The sequence below is a fragment of the Pipra filicauda genome, unplaced genomic scaffold (assembly GCF_003945595.2).
Source record: "Pipra filicauda isolate LSUMZ 115617 unplaced genomic scaffold, ASM394559v2 scaffold206_size1356665_pilon, whole genome shotgun sequence".
In the NCBI taxonomy this organism is placed as follows: Eukaryota; Metazoa; Chordata; class Aves; order Passeriformes; family Pipridae; genus Pipra; species Pipra filicauda.
Window position 1 is genome coordinate 395,376 of NW_024104317.1, and position 22,303 is coordinate 417,678.

At 37.0% G+C, this 22,303-nt stretch overlaps 1 protein-coding gene across 23 annotated transcripts in view; it reads right to left on the bottom strand.

Annotated features, from left to right (window-relative positions):
• DLG1 (discs large MAGUK scaffold protein 1) overlaps positions 1-22,303 on the bottom strand; it is a 143,655-nt gene that overhangs the window by 23,417 nt on the left and 97,935 nt on the right. For all 23 annotated transcript variants that reach the window (XM_039380896.1, XM_027738092.2, XM_027738094.2 and 20 more), the window contains 4 exons: positions 15,977-16,103; positions 13,890-14,046; positions 13,040-13,142; positions 4,131-4,245 (listed from right to left, as the gene is read on the bottom strand). In XM_039380896.1, coding sequence (XP_039236830.1) covers positions 4,131-4,245; positions 13,040-13,142; positions 13,890-14,046; positions 15,977-16,103 — 502 coding nt within the window. The remainder of the gene's footprint in view (positions 1-4,130; positions 4,246-13,039; positions 13,143-13,889; positions 14,047-15,976; positions 16,104-22,303) is intronic.

Below are 22,303 nucleotides of genomic sequence, written 5' to 3' on the forward strand. Positions count from 1 at the left end.
ATGTAAAGTGTGTGCTCATATGACACAGTCAAAAAAATCCTCAACTTTATTTCATCTTCCAGGTCATGTCTGTCAGTGCCGCACTTTTTAAACAATACCCGATCTCAACTTCCTTGATACCAAGCCCATCACAAAGTAGTACCAATAGGTTACAATGTGATAACTTAAAATGGTGTCATTTTTCTTGTCCAAATTCAGCTTGTTTCTTCATCCCAAACACTGGTTTTACGTAACTATTTCTGCTTGGTTTTTAATATTGAAGTAAGTCATAATCTGTTTGCTCCAAAAATGTACTTGTGGATTTTGCCTTTCCAAAGCACCGAGTGTATTTCTTTATGTTTGAACTGTATTTGTTCATAACCAATGACAAATTGTTTCCAGGAGAAAAATTAAAAATCTTCTGTCAGATCAATTCATCTTCAGCATCTATTGCAAAACCAGAGCTGAGACACTAGGACTTTCCTGGGCCATAAAAAATATCAAAAACTTTTCCTAAAGGATTAAAGGTTTTAATAAATACTTTCTAAATTGTCTAGCACAAGACAGAAATTTTAAAATGGCTTCAAAATATTTACTCTCATGATACACAGAGCCCTATATTTCAACATGCAATACCTTTAATTTCAGTTTATTAAAAAATTTAGGCTTTCAATTTTGAAATAGCTTGGAGATTGGAATACCACCTTCCTTCAGCAATGCAACCTTCATGTTAACATCTTCTGGTTTAATTCCATAATGTAGTTGAGATATTCTGATTATTTAAAAAAAAATAAGAACCTTTTTTTTCTTTGAAATCACCAAAATACTGCAGATAAGAAAATTATACACACAGTAGTTATTCCTCCACATTTAGGCTGTACATGTTTGTTCAAGAGACACTCTGGACAAATCTTATTTCATACCTCAAAATAAATTGCACATCATCCATTATGTACTTTTCAGTGCAGATTCAAGCTGTATACATTTTCACTGAATTAATTACATGCATCATGAAATTCATTTCCTGAGACTTCTTGTTAGCGTTCAGGCAATGATTTCTACCAGCACTACTTTTAACTTCTGTTTTTTAATTTGAATATAAACTTACATAAGCAGTGAGAGCAGGACCTAACAGCATTAACATGTGTGTTGACTGCATGAGAAAAAATACACAGGAGTGAAATGGAAGCACACTTGGATAAAAACATTATTATCAACATGTGCTCTTCCAACTAGATAAGATGGTTACACAGAATGATTTTTGAACAATGAAAGGCAGTTTCATCAAATACATTTCCTCTGGTGAGGTCTCTTCAGGTCTGAAATATCAGAATCACATAGAGATGCCCAATTAAATTGCCATGAAGGCATCTCACATGTGCTTTTTGAATCTGTAGATGAATATATATATAGATATAGCTCAGATGCAAAACCAGAAACACTATACGAGAGAATCTCTCTCCTCTTTGAATAAAGATCAAAAGAAATATAAAGCAAAAAGAGAGAAGACCATCACATCAGTACACCTGAATTAGTTGAGGGAGGGGGAGTGTGGGGGGAGAGTTAGATGTAAAAATGAAGAATTGGCTGCTGCTGCTAAATTGCTATATTTGCTTTGCCCTCCAAGAATTGTTTGCTAGATTGCTATTCATCATTTTTTGATATACATACAATTAAGAAGAAAAATCTGCTATTTTACTTCAAATTTTATTTTCAGGCAAACACAATTGCTTTCTCCCTAATATTACATAACATCCCAAAAATGCTGTTTACAGGCAGACTATTCATAAAGATACCAAGTTTACAGGGATACAGTGATGCATCTGATTTTATTTGCTAATTTGTTACCATGATTTTGAGACATCACCAGAGATGATTTTCATAGTATTTTTATTTAATAGGTTTTCTGCAATTGTGATTGAATGCCTATAAACATTTTACTGTTGGATTCACTATTCAATTCAGCATTTTGTTACTTAACAAGCATCCTTTAAGGCATATCCAAAACCCAGCATTACTGAAAAAAGATAGCTCCAGTTACTAAAATTGGCTTTGAATTGGTACAATTAAAAGTACAGTATGATTATACCAGAGAGACTTATAATAAGGAATAAGGTGGATAACTAACATGTTCTGTCAGTATCTACCAATCTGTGAAAAGATTCATAAAAGTTACTTCAGTGTGGTCAAAATTACACGAGAAACCAGACAGAACAGATGTGAACCCATTCTGTGCACACCAAGTTGCCTACCAGTCTTTGGCAACCTTTGCTGTGATGACAAGAGCAGATCTCAGAAGCCCTAGCAGCACCCTCTGTCAAGAGATGGGGGTAGAAAAGTACTTTTGCACTTTAGATTTTTGTTCTGACTTATAACAAAGCTGATTATCGGGTCTCAAAAACCTTTCTAGGATCAGGAATCACCAGCCTCCATGAAGCCTCTGCCAACAACAACCTGGAGAGTTGCAAATTCTGCAGTAGCTGTCAAAGTCAAAAGCTCAATAGCTTCCATCAGTGGAATAAAAGCTACATAAACACAAAATGCTTGACAGTGGCTTAAAATACCAGACCAATGTGTGAACATGAGCATAAGCGGTTTAGAACCTAATCAGGCTATAGCTAACCAAGCAAAATAAAAGCATTTAGAATTGTTCAGGCTTAGTTATATGATGAGGGCTAAAGCGATAAAGCTCGGGATTATGGAAAGGAAGATCTCAGCACAATATCTATATATACACCTACCTGTGGAAATTCAAAGACATAGGCAACTGTGATATCAAGCACTTATCCCCTACTATTTAAGGCATTTATCTTTAGAGATTTAAATTTTCATGCCCAAAACATTTAAGGCAGACAAAAGTATATATATTAAAAAAAAAAGAATAAGGTATCTCTGCAAAAAACCAGAATCCAGGCAAAGCTACTAAAACAGTAGGTCAAAACATAAGAGCTACTTGTTAGAGTCAAGATAAATGGAAGCGTTGCGAGTAATTAATTACATTTGTTTCAAAGCCTTCAGAAATAGATTGCAAAGGACCAAGACTCTTCTGAGCACTGATGCAATTACTCAGATAACTGCTTTATTTAGGACTTGCTTCCTTTCCCACAGCTCAATAGATGGAATGTACCATGAACAAAACAGTATCTGCTTTGCACTGGAAAAGTCAACAGCACCTGGGCCTGGGATTTTAGCAGGTAAACCAGTGAGGTGCTACAACATTTTAAACCAAGCCTAACCCAAGTACCAGAACTACTGAGGTTTTATCTGCTCTACTGAAACGTTCTGGCCCCTTCCAAGAGGCTACTGCTGGCCCTGATTCAATCCAGAGATGAGCTGATACGAGGAACTCAAAAATCAATTTATTTTTAAAAATGCAATCCTTTTACCCAGATTCCCTATTTGAAACATTATGCTTTATCAGTATATGATAACTCATGTAAGAGTGAGGTGGCACATAAATAAGCTGCACCTTGCCACAATTTCCCTGTGAAACCACCTATTTTCTCATGTGCTCCATGCTCTTATATTTCCACCTCCTTTTAGCCTCCTTTATGTTTAACTTGATATGAATAAATTAACAAGGTATACTCGGTTCATTTGCTTTGATGCATTTTCTCTCTTGGTTATCGTGGAAAAATATTCCATAACAAAATGCCATTGGATATAGAAATGCAATTCCTATACAGGCTGAGAACACAACCAAAGTAAGCTAAAGGAAATAAGATGGAAATCTGACAAACCTTAAGCAAGGGAAGACTATAAATTTGAACTCAAGTACTGAACAAGGCAGAATATGAAGACTACTGTCACAAAAACACTAACTGAACTAAACAAGTTGTTAAGGCTTCACATACACTCACCTAAAGAATAAGTGCATGTTTCTGCTGAAGGATTATCATCTCTCTCAGAGCCAGGACAAAAAGGCAATAATAGCACCACTCTTCAAAGTTCATATAGTGTTCTCAGGGCTATTACTTCTTTTTCAGCTATATTACATTTATCAACCTAAATTATGCTTTAATATATATGCATGCAAGTGTCCATTTGTTAAATTCAATACTTCGTAATTGTATGAAAATGAAAATAGAGAAATACTAAGTCTACAGAAAAGCAGAAAAACACAGCAGCAATCCCATGAAAAAGGTGATTACCTGACATATAGGGATCTCTTCTGGCTGGTTCGCAAAGATCCTGATCCTGAACTAATGCTACTGTTCATCATCTGTTCCCGTAAATCATGTATTTTAGCTTCAAAACGACTGTATTCTGTAAGAAAGAGAGGCATGGCAATTAGTTTCCCCCTGAACTTCAGCAATTAAACTGAAATCACACCTGAAAAAATTATGATTAGGCATAGTAAACACACAAGAAAATTATACTTTTAAATTCTGTGGGTTAAATCTATAATTCACAGTAACTATTTTTTTCCTAAGTAAGACAAACATTTCTACTAATAATTACCAATTTCATAGTAATAAAAAGAGTGATACAGATAATTTTTAACCCATGACAATAGGAAAACTTTAGAATATACATGTGAAATACATGTTTATAACCAAGAACTATGTATTTTAAATTTTAAATGTTAAGAAATGGGAATGAAAAGTGTCTGTACTCTAAAATTACTGAATTTGAATTAGATAAAAAATTTAACACTACAAGGTGGGAAATATGGAAAACATCTTCTGAAATAAGACCATGTTCCCCTGGGAGCTCAGGAAAAGAAAAAGAACTCCAGAATTCTGGCATGAATCTCAATCCACTTGTAAACGGCATTAGAGATTCAAACTGCCCCCACAGAATTATGTACAATGTTAATCCTGGAAAAACGGATTGTGTTCTTAAGCAGTACTGTGTACTAATAAAACTAAGCTAAATGCATTTTGATTTTAGCTACAAATGCAGGCAGTAAAATAGTAATAGCTTGTTCAGGACAAACATTTCCTGAAGCGAGGTACTTACATGCTGTCAGCATAAAATATGAACTCAGAGCAAGTAAGTTTTTCCTTCAGCGGAATAGTTTGGACTTCGGGATCAACAGATCCACTTGCAAAACCTTCCTAGTCAAAGGAAACGTTCTGCAGCCACCACCTTCCCCGGGAGAACACGTGATGCCAGATTATAACAAGTCAACACTGGGAGAGCCAGGGTGTGTGAGCAGCTGCTGGAGCGGGCACTGCGCTGCTCTCCCGAGCTGCACCCTCACCCCCCGCGGGCACCACGGGCATGCAGGAAATGCAGCACTGGCACAAAGGGCTCTGAAGTAAAGAATCTTGAGAAATCTCAAAACTATGGTTCCTTCAACTGTCATCTAAACACTAGGGATGTTTTATCCTATTACATTCTGCAGCCCTTTCCCCCCACAGGCTGATCACACAGTGAGCACTGGGCTTACAACAAACCACAGAAGAAAAAAAATATTCGCTACAGAAGAATAATGGGTGAACCAGTTGCTGATATATCACTTCATTAGGTCACTACAAATCTGATGCATCTATAATTAACCCTATCCAGATCATGACAGTACGAACAGTCTCTTAAATCACCCTAACTTTTGTCCTTTAAAAAAAAAAAAGTTAGTAGTTTTTATGATAATATCTTAGTTTTTGAAACAGCACCAAGTGCCTTTTTACAAATAAAGATCAAATACTTTACCAGCACTAAATTAGACTGATGAGGTTGTTGGACAAGAAAACGAAAACATTATTTCCACCACTACTGATGCTATTACTAATACCAAAATAATGTGAGATAACAGGACAGTAACCTAAGAGGAATGTGAGAAAATGACATTTTTTAGAAAGTAACACCCCTTAGAGGAAGGGCTCAGTTGCAGTGAGAGAACAGCCCACTCCTGCTGTGCTACGGTACTGCATGGCCTTGGCTAAAGTCATTTTACTCATTTATACTCAAGAAATTATCTTTTAAGTTTCTCATCTGTTTCTTCGGTGTTTTGGAAGATTAAAGCTCTGAACACCAAATGTACAAGAATGGTAACAGAGATTTCTGACATAAAAGATTTTTTTCTGCCCCTGTGTGAAAGGAAAGTAAGCAGGAAAAGACCAGATAATTCAAGTATTTTCTTGTGCTACAGCCTGTTCAGTGCTGAAAATATCTGCAGTTCTTCGCAATAGCTAGTGCAAAAAAATGCAAATTTCTGTTAACAAACTATCATGTGTCATCTGCTGGAAGAATCAGATTTCCTCCTATGCAGGAGGAAAGTAACTCTTACATCCGATGTAAGAGTTAACAGAGAGGCTATTCCCTACTATTGCTAAACTTTACTTTATCCTATATATCATCCTCAGGTTGCTGGTCTTGCAATTTCCTGTAATAATTTAGTTTTTCTCATCAGAACTTCTGGGAAGTAAGAGCTGAATGAGTGACAGGGACATCTGTAGGAGTAAGAAGGAGAAGAATTTCACCATAGACACTCTTGCCATATGAATAAAGCAAAAAAGGAAACTAATGGGCCGGGACTGAGAAGCCTTTATGTTCAAAAAGAAGGAGTGCCAAGAAATGTCTTGCTTAGGAAAAGCTTAAACACTGCAGACAGAATCTGGTGAGCTCCTTTGATGTAGAGCAAGCTAAAATTTGAGTTATATTTGTCTTAGAGAAGATGGAAGGAACAGGATTGATAGAAATCTCAAAGTCATTGGGTTTGGAGATGGAAAGTAGACAGGATTTTGTTTTTCTTAAAGAGAAACCTTAGTATTAGATACAGTGGTACTGAAATTAATGCTGGAGACAGCAAATAAGACAGCAGCAGGACTCTTGAGAGTATGAGAAAAGCACAATCAGTTTGACCCAAGGGATTAGAACCTGTCCCCTGTTGAGTAAGCAGGGTTGGTTCAACTTTGGCATTACAAAGCAAAGGGAGAGCTCTGCTAATTTGTGTACGAGAGGTTATATTTCTATCTTCTATTAAGAAGAGTTGGATATCAGCTGTCTTTTGTATCTTCAATCTCTTATTTCCTTCAGCTTATCATCCTAGATTCTCCCAAATGCTAGAGAACTGTTTTCTTTACAATTCCATTCTCTCTTATGTGCATGCATAATAATCCTATATAGAGTGTGACAAATTTGATCACATTTGTTTCCCTAAATCACAGTGAACAGCACAACAAACTTCCACGTGGCTAAGTGTGACAAAGTCATACAATGCACATTTAAACATACAACTTTTTAAAAAAAGTTTTGCCACTCACATGTTCCAGAAATTTGGAGCTAGAACAGGCACAGTGAACAAGAAGAAAAGGACACGCTTCTTTCTTGGTTAACAGGAAATTAAGAGCTTGGCTGAGACAGAATATGATTGATTTCAGGTATAGTGTGATCAGGGTAACCAAACAGAAAGGACATAAGCTATTTAAATGAAAAAGTAAAACTGATTTTAACCCAAATGGAATAGGTTGGTCATAGGAACTCAATCTAAAAATATGCTTCCAATTTCCACAGACACCAAAACACTGAGATTCTGAAACAGTATTTTAATGAGAATTATGGTGGCACAAGAAACACAGACACTCACCCAAAAAGAAGTTAAAAACCCAAAGAAAACCATACAGTTCAACCCCTCGTTCCTTCCAGGTACGAATTTGATCAGGATCTGAAACCCCATGTATATACAATATCGGTGAATGGGACTTAACTCAGGATCTCTTGTAATGTTCTGAATTTTAGGAAAGCTGCTGCTGATATACATCAAATAAAGGGTAACAGGCAACAAGACCAACATGAAACACAGTAAAATATGAACATCAGAATAAGAGCATCTTTTCTTTGCTAGAATTTTCTCCAGTAAGTTTAGAGGCAGAGAGGGAATAGTACCTGCTACCATAACATAGATCTTGAGGAAGAACAAGCACCTGCTGCTTCAATTCATAGCATTTGTCCAACAGTACCCCACAATCACCAAAGAAAAACCCAAAGCCTACACAGATTTACACATAATCAGTTGTTAAGAACATAGGATGAATACATCTGAGCTCAAGTTTAAACTTCAAAATTACACTGGATAAGCAGATGGTGCAAAACTAGACTAAATCTGCCTAGTTCGTGTCTGCACGTATTCCACAGCAAGAAACAAAGAGGAGGGGGGGAAGATTAGGAAGTCCTGGAAGATTACTCTGGCTCCCAAAGTGCTAAAGTGATTTCACCTAGAAAACTGTAATGTTTTCAAAGTCAATATTTATTTGAACAGAAATCAAAACTTCAGAGAAAGGCTCTGAGCAGTGAAACTGTCCTGGACTGCCTGTCTAATGGGCAACAAGAACACACAGAAAAGTGGTGAATTGTCTGTACAGGCAGGAGAAAAGAAAAACAAGGCCACAGTGCAAATGCATCTGGTCTGGAACACACATTCCAGCAAATGGGGCAAAGGAACAGAAGGCTACACAAGGGATGGAAAACCCAGCAAACAGCACAGAAGGAACAGCAACTCAAGGAAGCATGGATGTGAGTATAGGGAACAGATGGCAGCACAGCACTGAGAAGCAGAGATTCTTACATATATTGAACCCACGTAGAGCTGAAAAAGTTCACTTTAATTAAAAAAGTATGCCCCTTGCTTCCCTCTTCCCATCTGTCTATGGAAAGCCCCTCTTTAGCAGGACCCATTGGATCTGTCAAAGTAGGACTCTTGTGCTGACAATTTTATATAATACTGATTTATAGTCTTTTCTCAACTCTCAGAATACTCAATTTTCTTTTTCATGGTGCTTCCAATCAGAGAAATGGAGTCTGGTAGTCAGGATGGCCACCATCACACCAATCCTGTATTTGCCTTCCATTTGTTTTTCTTTTAAAATGCATGGACCACAATAAAACCACCATAAATCATGTTTGAGGAGATATTATTTTGTTTCAATGCTTGTCATTTTATAGTAACATTACCTGGAACAGACTACAATGCATTCCACAAGCATTGGTGGCTTTCATGCACTCCAATGTGTAATGAGCTTGTACCTCATTAATCACCTGAAAGACTGGGTCAAGGAATTTCAAAACAGATTAGAAAAATTGCATTTGTGTTTAGTTAAGCACACTTCTCACAGACCCTGCAAAACTCAGAAGGAGACTAGGTCCAGCTTGTCACTGTTGAGGTAAATACACTAGAAATGTTGCTGAAGGCTTACCACGCATTCACCAACAATTTTATTCAGTATATTAAAGAGCAGGAGTGAGGTTTTAAAGGATTAAAATGTGTAAGCCGCCTTATAGTGTCTACCACGGCTATATATAGCAGATCCCTTTTTCTAATCTTAATGGGTCAAGTTTTGAAGATACTTTAATTGACTAATCTAGATTACTTGCAAATGAGTAGAACCAGGTACAAAACAAGCAAGAACAGAAATCTGGAAAACCAGAGCCATGTACCTGAAAACAGAGTAAACTTATTTTTAAGTTTTTGGTTTTTTTTTTTTAAATTTTATTTTATGAAATCAGGATACACTTATCTTTTGAAGTACCTTTGTTTAATACAATCCATGTTCTCAGCTAGAAAGCAAGGGAAGTTCAGCTTTGATAAAAAACAATTACTGAAAACTAAGTTTTGTGCAAACATTATTGGCTTTGTGCTACCCCAGCTGGGCTTTTACAGACAGAAGATTTACAATATATTTCAAGACAAATGTTCAGAAAACAATTTCAGCTTAAGCATATGAAAATGCTACCATTTCCCAGAAGTTCCACTAGAAAACAGTTCATAGCTGCAGCATCACAAACAGAAAAATTAGCCACACGCTGGCCCATTGACTGGAGAGCTCTAACAAAAGGTTTTTTTGTTCCCTCCTTTTTTTATTTACTAATTTGTTTTAAGGAAAAGAGAGAAGGATTGTATTTATCTACTGTCAGTAGAATGTTTTGCACTGAAGAATCCTTATTTCCATTAATAAAACTGCAAGAATTTGTGTTAACTACCTATATCAACACTGTAGGTTCGGAAGCAGACATTTTACAAAAAATACCTTGAAATCTTGTCTTGATGTTTTGGCTCCACCTTATCCTAATCTTACACTGATCTACCCAATCACCTAAGAACAGAAAGCTAGCTAATCACTTAAACATCTTACCACCCTTTCAGACAAGAATTGCATATATAGAGATGGACTTGCTCAGCTGAATTACAAAGAGAAGACCAGTGCAGAATATAAACTCTAAATCAGGCAACTGATAACTCACAGAACAAAAGACAACTGTACTACTTAAAATTACAATTTTTCTTATTTATGTATGTCAGGTAGATCCTTGGGAAACAGAAAGGGCTGCTACCCTTTTCTGCCACGACAGACTTATCTGAATGTTGCCATTTAGGGGGAAAGGTGAGGTGACAATGAATGACTGCTGATGCCAATAGACTTTGCCTGCTTGCTTTTTCAAGGTCCTCCAAGAGCAGTTAATTCAAATGTAATTGCAGTAAACATTATACATACACTTAATACAGCCCAGTTCTGGTCTAGCAGAATATAACTACTAAAAAAATTTAATCCACTCAACTATTTTCTATCAAATTTCAGTAGAATTTTTTTTATATTTTTAATATATTTCTTTATCTATTTTATTAATTTTAAACAATTAAATGCATTGAAGCTATAACACAGTTAAGGCAATCTACTGGCACCTCATATCTTTCTGGAATGGCAAAATATAACCTTCCAGAATTTCTCAATTTTGAGGTAACATTATTGTTATGTCATACTGAAAACACATAAGAATACCTCAGATGACCTTTTAATTTGAATGAACATCACAATGGATGCCAACGTGAAATGGAGAGCCCTCCAAGAGCTGTACACCTCTGCACAGTCCTATACTTCCCCCTTGCTGCTCCTCTCCTCACCACATTCCCTTCAAGCACCAAGACTCTCATGTTCTTGTATCCCTGCTACGTAACATGATCATAATTCTGACCACCCCTGAATCCCCACTCTCAGGAGACAAACTGCCTAGTGTTTCCTCTCCTTCTTCCACACTAACATGACAATTTTTCCTTGCCATCCTACCTCTGCAGAAAACCCAGTGACACAGCAGTGTGGCACTGAGGTCTCTCAGAGCCAGGGAACAACAGGAAAATGAAATGGATAGGAAACCTCTACAAGTTAAAATGGGTTATCAAAACACTTCTGCGTACTGAAGCAACATCACTTATTTTGAAACTGCTGCAGGTTTTTAGTTTTCAGAGGAATTTAGTTTCCAAAGGAATTCAAGGTAAAGCCAAAATCCCCTTTAATTCATGAATGATGTCTTGAATGAGATAGAAATTTGTAGTACAAGCGAGGAGAGTAAGGGGGGAGACTAAAGAAAAGCTTCCAAATCGAGAGGTAAATGAGAACAGCATCCTGACTTTCCGACCACACTTCTGCAGGATAATTCCCATTTCACAAACTCCTGCTCTGGTCCTACCATGGACCCCTCCTCTGCAGATTCCAGCCCCAACAGGTCCAAACTCACTGATCTCTGCAATTAGGGAGACTTTGTACCCACATCCATATGCATGTACGTGCCACAGAAGGATGTACCAGTACAACCCAGTAGGTAACAAGATTACAACAGTAGCTCCTGGGTATGTTGCAAGATAAAGCCTGGAATCTACAAGGAGAAAGTGTAAGTCAGTTGAGTGCAGCTGTGGTGCTACACAAGTGGTGCATGAGCCACTTCTGTAAACAGGAGAACATTCACATTCCCTGTTTGGCTTTTAGCTATCCCGAAGACTGCTGGTAAGTTGTTGAAATTTGATTCAGTGCAGTAGAAAAATTCTGCAAGGCTTCTCTCAAATCCACTGAGCACTGCTGGAAACTAAATGAATGCCAAGAAGGATATTTTCAGGAATGTGATTACATCTGTTTTCACCCAATTCTATAACCAAGGAACATTTTGGAGATTTAAGGGAAAATAAGTCAGCAGTTACATAATTTGAGACCAGATTAAAAAAAAAAAAAATCAATTTTATTCAGACATGTTAGCCTACCCCAAGTTCAGTAACTAGTGTTTGAGAAACCACGGACATGAAGAGACAGATATGGAAAATTCAACTCTTTGCATAAGACTTTTCCAGTGATTCATTTTTCTACAGCCTAACTCAAGCATTCCAATGAGAGAACTGCTTGCAGAAATCCACTTTTCCCAAAGACTTGAGGAGAAAGACAACTGGGAAATTTCTGATCAGGAAATAGGAAATGTAGTAGGATGTAAAAACATAAGTTAGCATTCCCCACCACATCTATGAACACACAAACTGTCATATACGATTACAGGGAGTGAAGTCAGCCGGTCCCAAGTGTCTTCCAAATGCTCCTATCATACTGAATCTCTTTATTCTGCTATAATGAACCCTGATGGATGTCTAGAATCCCCTTGATCTGTCCTAGCTGTCAGCATTCGTACAAAATCCTGTTGGATTTATAAATACAAATAAAATACATTTGCAATACAAGCAGTTATAACTGATGCTCTCCATCTTTATGAAGACATTTGAGAAACAGCAATGATGAACTTGTACGTATTGATGAAGTGCTGTTATGCAGAACGCACAAGGATGGCTAATCAGCATCAGCTGCAATCTCATCTGGACCAGAAGAAATTGCTGGATAAACAGAAACGTGAGTTCAGTATGAAAAAGAGGAATGAAAACCTCACAGTCTCCTTATGTCATCTGAATCAACCTAACAAAGGAATTAGTCTTCTATCCTCCTACCACTAAGGCATATAAAACCACTATATTAAAGGGCAAAGACAACTGGAAATACAAAAGAACAATGTGGTATTTCTACTAAATTCTGGATTTACTGGATTAATTTTCATGTTATGACAGTGGTAACATTTACTGAAGAAACTGAAATTCTGAAATGATGAAAGCAAGAAATGTATCAAGCCATGGCACCAACACTTGAAGATATATTCTGGTCACTTGCAATTATGCTAACAGGTATGTGACAACCTCTATCACATTATTTGTTTCTTCTCTCCTCAGAAGAGGGGTTAGGTGGGAGGACATTGCAGATTTTCTTTCTCTGAATTGCAAATTGAATAAGGGAACTTGAATGTACAAGGCAACCCTTACCTTCTGGACGGTACTGAGCTACAATAGTCACTGCTTGGCCTGCGTTCTTCAGGGCTGCTGCTGCCTGTTCATGGGTTGCTGCTTTGAGATCTACGCCATTCACCTACAAGTAATACAAAAAAGCTCTTTATCAAAATTAATGTTGGTGTTTATCACCACAGAACACAGACCTGCGGAAAAAAATTTAAGATTTAAAAATAGCATCAGAAAAAAACTGAAGCAGAAACATGTGTGTCTCATTTTAGACCAAAGGCATTTTTCACAGTTCAAACTAAACTAAAGATGTGTTTTAATATCAGCATTTTAGTAACAATAGTTACGAGGACAAAATTCCTCTTCAGTAACTTCCAAACTACAATGTAAATGCCCAAAGAAATAATAGATTAAGTAATTTCACAAAGAAACCAAATCTTTATGACCTTCAATACTAATATAGAAAAAGCTCTTAGACAGGTATGAAATGAATCTTTTTAAGACTAACAGGAAGTTTAACAATTACTCCAGGAAGTAAAGCACAGTTTTAGACACTGCTGCCAAGTGTCTCCATCTCATTAGAAAGTTTATTTCTGAAGCCTATACTCTTTCAATTTAGACACACACACTCCTCAGGTACCAGATGTGTTCACTGAATGTCTCTGACACAGCGAAGTGCTATTTTAATCAGGTTATAGATGAGAAACTGAGGCTGACTAAAGTCCTCAAAGATACTTTGGAAGTATAATGGCATCTGTTCCATTGTCTCAAATTTAGCTCAGTTAAAAATATTCTTTCCATATCATTAACTGGCATTAATATCCAGGCAGGGGAGTACTTTTGTTGCTGTTTAAATAAAAGAAGTAAGGAATCCTACAGAAATTATCCGATCTCCTTTCCTAAGCTCTCCACTCAGGTCAGCTGGCCCTCCTGCAAGGATGAAAGAGATGAAAATTCCTTCTCCATCTTCTCCTCCAACAATGTTGAAACCAAGACCTGTTGATCCTCGATGCAGCACAACTTTTCTAGGCTCCCTGAATGAAAGAAAGAAATAGGAAATCTTGGTCACTAGACAGGAGTAAAAGTAATATAAACAATTAGAAAAACTTCTAGATGTGACACAAAATCCCTCCCTGTTGTTAGGTGAACTGAACAAATCTCTAAGTATGAATGTATGCTAAATTCCTATTATGCTACAATCCTATTCAGCACTAAATGTCATTATTTAACACTTTTCCATATTGTTCAGCAAAATACTATTTTCCCTTTCTGAAACCTAAACCACAAATTCTAATGAAAGCAACTTAATGAAAAATACGCCCTTACTGCTTTATTTTCACTCCAGTTTGTCAAGCAGTAAATATAAAATAACAATTCAAGAAGTATGCATTAACCCTTTTAAAAAAAGATCAGAATTTGTGGCACTTTCAAATATATTTTCAATTTATTTGAAGCAACTGCAATTAAAAAAGTTAAACCTAAACCAAGTTCTTGCACTCTTTTTATAGGATCCCCTCCTGAATTGAATGAGGACAGAAGAAATATTGATCAAGAGAAGGCCAGTCAACTTCTAATGCAGAAAGACTCCTTCCAAAAGTCTACTAATCTGCTACTTGATCCAATGCAAGAAAACCATAAATGGTCTCACAAACAGACATTTCTAATAAAGCAGAGCAACTGTGTGCTGCATTTGAAAAATCACTAGAGAGCACTAAAGAACAATTAATGGACCTTAAGTATTTGGAGACATTAATTATTAATTTACAGGATAAACAAAGAAGGTGCATTTTTCCAAAACAAAAAAAATATCATCTAGTCTGATCTTTAAAAATCACTCAATTTTTGCACTAGCTATTAAATCAACTTAGTGTCAAATTCTTAAGTTACATCCCAATCAACTATTATATTCATTTTTTCAGAGTACCATTATATTACAAATAAATGACATTTTGAATATCTAGATATATATTGCTCTGGATCATAGCAATACTTTATTAAAAAGTTAGAGAACATAAAGATACAGTGTCTTTTAAAATAACACTCAAAATGTATAAACTTCTTTTTGGAAGGGAGAGAGCAGAAGATGAGAAGGTGATTTAAAGAAAATCACCTAAACATTCTCTGAATAGCCCTTGCATTTCAGAAGAAATCTAAAAACAGTCTTTTGCAGTAATTTTAAAGGAAAGCAATAAAACCATAATGCTATCAGCAGGACAGAATCAGTTTGGCTTATGTGTCTACCTAACCCTAAGTTAAAAATAAGTACAAAGACATATCCTACCTTCCACTACACTAAACTCCATTCTCCAATTTATTAGACCACTTAGGTTTCAATCCTGGGTAGACCCTGCCTCAGAAACTGAGTGACATCCACATGAGATGATGGTGTGGCACAGAATTCAGCAACAACAGACTGAAAATGCAGTACAACATCCCTATACTTGCAGAACAGAAGGGCAACAAAATTACAAGAGCTTCCCTTTATCAGCAATGATGAACAAAAGATTAATGCAATCTACTGAATCAGTGAAGGAATGAAGGGTCTGTTAAAGGGAAAGGATTAAGAGCTCTCCAGCCTTTCTGGATTTAGAATCCATCAAAACAAACCCTTGTCTGTGGGGGCAGGGAAGACCCAAACATCCCTAGCTTTAAATTAAGAAATAATCTCTGGTCTGCTCATACTACCATCCTAAAAACCTCTGTCAACTAATGCAGCATTGGCAGGACTTTCTGATTTTAACACTATTCCTGGACTGATAAATTATGTATGTGTGTATATATATATATATATATCTCCATATAAATATATCCAGTTTTCTTTTTAGAACAATGTTTAAAAGTGTTAAAACTAACATCTACTTCTTGAAACAAAGTATAGTATTCAATAGTATTTTGCCCACAAACACAGCTTACAGGAGCTTCCCTTGTTAACCAGTTTGACACTCAGCTTTGGTTATTCATTACCTGGTAATCTCATCATCTCCAAGCATTCCCTTGGGAACTGGTGAATACCGCCCTGGTGATGTTGGGGGCATGGACTGTCCCAGGTAGGCAGATGGGGTGATATGGTTATCCACTGGCTGAGAATAAGCTTCAAAGAGAGGGGAGGAAAAAAAAAAAGACATTAGGGCAATATGGAACAAGAGTTGGAGGAACTGAAACAAAGGAGTGATCTCTTCTAAAAACAAACTACAGCAGTTCAAATGATACACTAAGAATATCTTATTTCTAAAATAGTGTGTCAGGTCTATACATTTTCCAGTCTCCTCACTTAGTCAGTAAGCAAATTTTTCAGTTTGATTTCGTCTCAAATAAAACTTTTTTAGAAACAGTAACTGTGGATAGTTGAAACCCATGAAGACAGACCGGAGATTTATCTGTTTTAAAGCTGTCTTTAACTTGACTGAAGTAAATTAAGAATTTCAGTTTCTTAAAATCATTATGTCAGAGCACAAGTGAAAAATACATTTTATTGTTACACTTCTTCCAAACTGTCAAGCTGCCTGCCTCTTTCTATCTAATGCTTTGATGTGCAGCATCCCAGTATCTCCAGAATACTCCAGGCCATTCTGACTGACAGGTCTGAACAGAGAGGGATGTTACAATTCTTCAACACTGAACAAAACCACCTTCAATAGCAGAGGTGCTGGTAGTGATGCTCTTGTGCTCCCAGACACCAGCACACATCAGGAGACAAAGGCAGGGCTATTCTACCTTCCACTCTTCAAGGTAAGAGGCATCAATTTACTGAGAGGAATAAATAAGGTTGTGCAAAAAAATTTCAGCTGTATAGCAAAGGTCAGCTGTCCTATTCACATTTTCATTGATTAAAACTAGAAAGGTGAAATAAAAGAATTTAGTGGAACCTCCTACACAACAGGCCATGAATTCTGGGTACGAAGTGCATCGGATGTTCTACCTGGACCACAACACACAGACTAGAAGAATTTTAGCATCTTAATGATTACAATTGGTAGAAAATATTCTACAAGGCCAGGAGAATTGTTCCAACAAATAATTAAGAAGGTGCACAATATTTCCAAGTTAGACACATCAATTTTAACTGTCCATTCACCAGGCAGAGTCATACCCACTGCCTGCTACTACAGACCATATTCTACAACTGAAAATCTTTTTCTTGGTGTAGGTGCTTCAAATTTTGAGGCTTAAACATGGAGGGTGGGGACACTTCACAGATTCAACATAATCAACGTTGCCAGATTCCCTTTGCTCTTACTCATTTGCTGTAGCTGATGTGATGTCTGACCTTTGAGGATTTACACTAAACCCGAGGCTCTTGTAACTGAACAGATACTACATATTACAGAAGGGATGTGTATATTCTCCTCTTTTTCTTTTTCTGTTTTAAGCCACTACCAGAACGTTTGGATCATATACAAACTTACCAACAGTATTTATACATGAAAAATTTGCTAAATAGACAGCTTTCAAGCCACCAAAGTCTCTGCTGGACTGATTCTGTATTATTCTAGATTCCCAGTAAACCTGTGTGTGGTAAATTCCATGCATGGCCTATGTATCAGATTGTCAGCACTTCAGCAAGCATTAAAATCCATTGTTAACAGCTTGGGCAGTTTAAAAGCACTGGCTGATAAAGTAATTGTGCTATTCAGCCACACCAGCCCTCAGTCAGTTGTGTGAGACTGTGCAGAACTTTTGGAAATTGCAACTCTGGATTCACAAGTGGTTTCAGCAAATTGAGAATCAAAGTGCAAGAGGTACCTGGTGCCCTTCTACACCACAGACAGAAAGAAACCCCCTCACACTGGTTTCATGAGGTCCACAGCAAAGAGAATGATGCTTTTGCTAAAACCAAATTATCAAAAAAGCATTCATATTTGAGAATTCCCTAAAAATAAGTTGTTCAACACACAAAACTCTAAAACCAATTTTTAGAACAGCTGTAACACATGTACATTGCACCTTCATCCTTCTGCTCCCTACAAGGATTTTATAGATCCCTCTAACTTAATTCTTTCTGTCTGTCCCAGCACACCGTGTAGTTTCTGTGCACTGCTAAGAGATTTGGACACCTAACTGTCAGTTTCAAAACTTGGCTTTTTTTGTTAACACTGGAAATATTTACTTTTCCATGAAAAAACTAAAAGTATTTTAATATGACAATATTATTTACATGTATTCCTCAACATCCATGTCACTGTACATTCTCTTTGTTTAAAGCAAAACTGCATATAAATAAAGTTATTTTGTTTTTTCTCAGAAAATTTTAAAGCTAAAGCACAAAAAAATGGAAGGCAAGACTTTATGACCTTTTTTCCAATTAGTGAAAAATGGGTTTTGATTAAAAAAACCTGAACAACTGTTGTTCAGTATTGTAGCTCCGTACATTCTGTTCAGGCACTAAATTATCTCATTTCACAAAATGAATTTACAATTGCTTTTAACAAGTCAATGGCAGCTATAACAATGCATATTTTATAGGAAGTAATTAGATTTTTCTAACAAATTCTATATTTATTGACTTACAGTACTTTTCATTTGATTGTTTTCCTAAAGCTTTTAACTGCATCATGTTCAGAAACATATGTACCACCTACTACACGATCTTATTGTTAAAGTTTTTATCCTTTCGCCATGTAACTAAAACTCAGCTATCAAGCAATATAACAGTTTATTATTTCAGACCTGTGGACTGTTCCATAACAGCACTGGATATATCCTTTATTAAGTTCTACATATGCTACTTGCTTAGAGCAGTCAGGTGCTTTCTCAGGGCTGGGGTTCTCAGTGCTATGAAAGCAAACCCACAAGGCATAAAGGGGCTTCCATAGACTTCCTGTGGGGAAAAAAAAAACCATGCCTGCACCTTTCCTAAAACTGTTTTAGCTGGAGACTATAACTGAAGAATATTCATGAGGAGCATGACAGAAATAAAAAGCAATCCATCACTTCCTGAATCCTAAATGAGGTCTCAAGTTCTATTTCCAGGTAATTATTACTGACGTAACCAATAAAGGAACTGTCTTTCGAAAGAACAGAAAATTGTATTCATAAAATGAACTTGCTTTGACAGGAAAAGTCAGATTCTTAAGAAGAAATTTCATTTCCAAATCCACCCTTCTCCTTCACATAACACAGTTCTAGACAAAAAGAAAAAAATGGAAGATTTCCTATTCATTTTCCTATTATGTGTAAACTGAGGTCGCTGAACACAAGTACAATCTCTAAAATGGGAAATAAAATTAAAACTTTATTGTCATTTACTGTTATTACATATTCTTCTCTTCCTGTACTTATGCCATTTAAGAAATTATAAAGGCATTCATGACTAGTGAGGAAATCAATTATTCCCTACCTTGCAGTATTTTATTTCTCAATGCAGGGTAGAAATACTGTACCAATGCACACACACACACACACAAAGGAAACAAACTTTAAAACTGACTGGAAGTCAAAAATGCATCATGAATAATATATTCAAAGGAGGCCTGTATAGGAAGCAAGTCCTCTCTCTCAAAAACCATGTAGCCATTTTTCTGACTCTGATATTCTACTACATGCACCGCACAGGTAGTGCAGGTGTTTTAAATAGCAAGTTCTCCACCTTATTAGTAACTGAAATAACTTTAAAAGCATTTATATGAACAAATCACTGGACATTTGTTCCAGAAGCCATTTAATGACCAACATTTATATATAGATTAATGAGGCAATTTACACTCCTACTCACAGGCTAATAGCTTGATTATCACACACACATCAGCTGAGCTGTCAGCCAGCTGTGTGACATTGGGCCACAGGACCATCCCACCTACACTGCTGTTGTTCCTCTGCATACAATGAACATAACAGGGGGGGCTGTTGCATTTCCATGTTTTCCATAATGGAAGTTCTCATCTTTCAGTCTCTCCTAGACTGGAGAACAGCACTCAAATGGCAGTGTGCTCAGAAAGAACAATCTTTCATAACTGCATTCTTCTTGAGTCAGCAAATGCAGATCACCGTAAGGTAACTGTTTACAGTAGCAATCCACACACTTCAAGGGTTAAAAGAAAAGTCTCACTGAAGCAATAGAAACTGGAACAGCCATCAACTATTCCAGACTCTCAAGGACTGTGGCCAAGCTTTCATCGCCTATACACATCCCAGTCTCTGGAGCTACAGCACATAACCATCAGCTATTTTTTTCACATTCATTTCCTTCTGAATCTCTGGTCTCAGACAGCCCCAACTCTTCTTTAACAAGATTTTTCAGCATTAACTTTCCCCCCGGGGCAGCCAGAGGCCGTTTGCTCACTCTGATAAATATCAGATGATGGAGGGCAATTTTCAGCCCCAGGTGCACAGTGTTGGCACAATGACTCTAACTCTTCCCAGTAAGTACTGCCATAAATCAGAATCTCAGAAACTTCTTGATTAAGTGTCCCTTGGTTCAAAGACACTAACTCCAAAGAAATATTAAATATCAAATGATTTAATTATCTATATGGATGCTAACTTACTTGGTCCCTTTTTTTGAGCCATCAGACCATCTGACAAGGTGGCTGGTTTGGTACACTTACTACAGGAGTCACAAAAGAAAAAAGATTTTGCACAAAACCTAGACACTGAAATTCGTGAACCTGGTTCTCAAACAGTTCTCCAGTATCTTTAGCTCTGCATTTTAAATCTCCATCACCAGGGCAAGTGAGGCAGCCCTATAACTAAACAAGACCAGTTCCAGAGAGAAAGTCTTTAAGACAATCAAATTCTGAACTTGGTGTTTTGTGGATTTCTGTATTAACTACCATGGTCACACAAGTTAGCACAGTGAGCAATCTCCTGCATGTTCTGCAGACAGTACAGATACCAAGTACTGTGCACTGTGCTTTTAGATGTTTCCAGTAAAACGAGTATTCCAAAAAACCACAGAAATAAAATAAGCAAACAAAAAACCCTCCCAAGGGGGTTCTGGACATGAGCAGTTTACACACAATCTCAAGTAGTAGAGTTTCTACCTTAACATCATTTGTAATAGACATGTCCATAGGTAGCTTCTGTGCACATCTTACTTCTCCCTTATGGTAGGTCTGAACTGCTAAGAACCTGGATAAAAGGATTCTGATGGACAGAAATAGGAAGGATTGAAAATACATGTCTCAAAACAGCTGTAGGTGAGTAGGTGAAGAAAAAAGACCGGTAACTATTTCAAAACTCACAATCCAGGTGATTCTAAAAAATACCTCTTTAATATTTGCCATCTCGTAAATATTAAAGTCCCCAGCCTAAAGCTCCTGAGCCCTGTACTGCTCTGCTAAATGCAACATAAAACACTGCATAAAGAACCCAGCATTTTTTGTAAGAGTTCTATTTAATTGACAGTTTCTTGCAGAAAGCAGAGGCTTTCTAGTTGCAAAGTTATAAAGAAGCAACAGCCTTTGAGCTTGGTGTCTCCCTTTGATAGTTCCATTGTAAACATGCAGATTTTGAGCTGAAAAAGCTTTTGATCTGCCCTGTATTAGAAAAATAGCATCTAGCATCTTAGTCATACACAGTTGTTTCTTATAAGTGAAAGACTGAGGAAAAGACTAAACTGATTTCTTGAATTAAGTCATTAAACACTTCAGGCAGGACCTTTGGGTCTCCTTTGTGTGCAAAATTCCAGCAGTCTCTACACCAGCTGTAGTAACAGCCAGCTCCACTTTGATCAACAGAGACACACAGGCTTCTGGAGCCTTGGGTACAAAGGTCTTTCCTGCTGTAAGGAAAAAAAACAGACTGAAGTTTCATTAAAGGACCCAGCACTTTGCAGAAGAATGTTCTTTGGTTAACTGTTGACAAAAGTCTACCACAGAGTGAAAAACAAGAGTGTTTTCAGAGAACTCAAAGGTTGAAACTGTAGCTAAATGAAATGAAATTCAGAAAGTCTACTCAAAAGTACCAACAGCATTTTAGCCCAAAAACCTTGTTAAGGGTCACTAAAGGACAAAAGACAGATAGATAAGACAGCTGGAACTTGAGAAAACTTCTGTGATTTTTTTCAGAATGCTTGAGTAGGAGGAGAAAGATTCCCATAAGCAGCTGCTAGAGCTTGAGAACCGTGACAAGGTCAGGAGATTGGCTTTTCACTTCTCAGTAAAAGGACAGAAGTGCCACTTCCCACAAAGGATAGGAATTGACCTGCACAGAATGCCAATGGCTCTCTCAAATCACACAGGGAGAGCAAACAGATGAAGAGAAACTCAGGACAGAGGACAGTAATAGGACAAAAGGGGCCTATATGTGTGGCCAGGTCATTTATCCCCAGGTACTGGATGTGAGACTGTCATG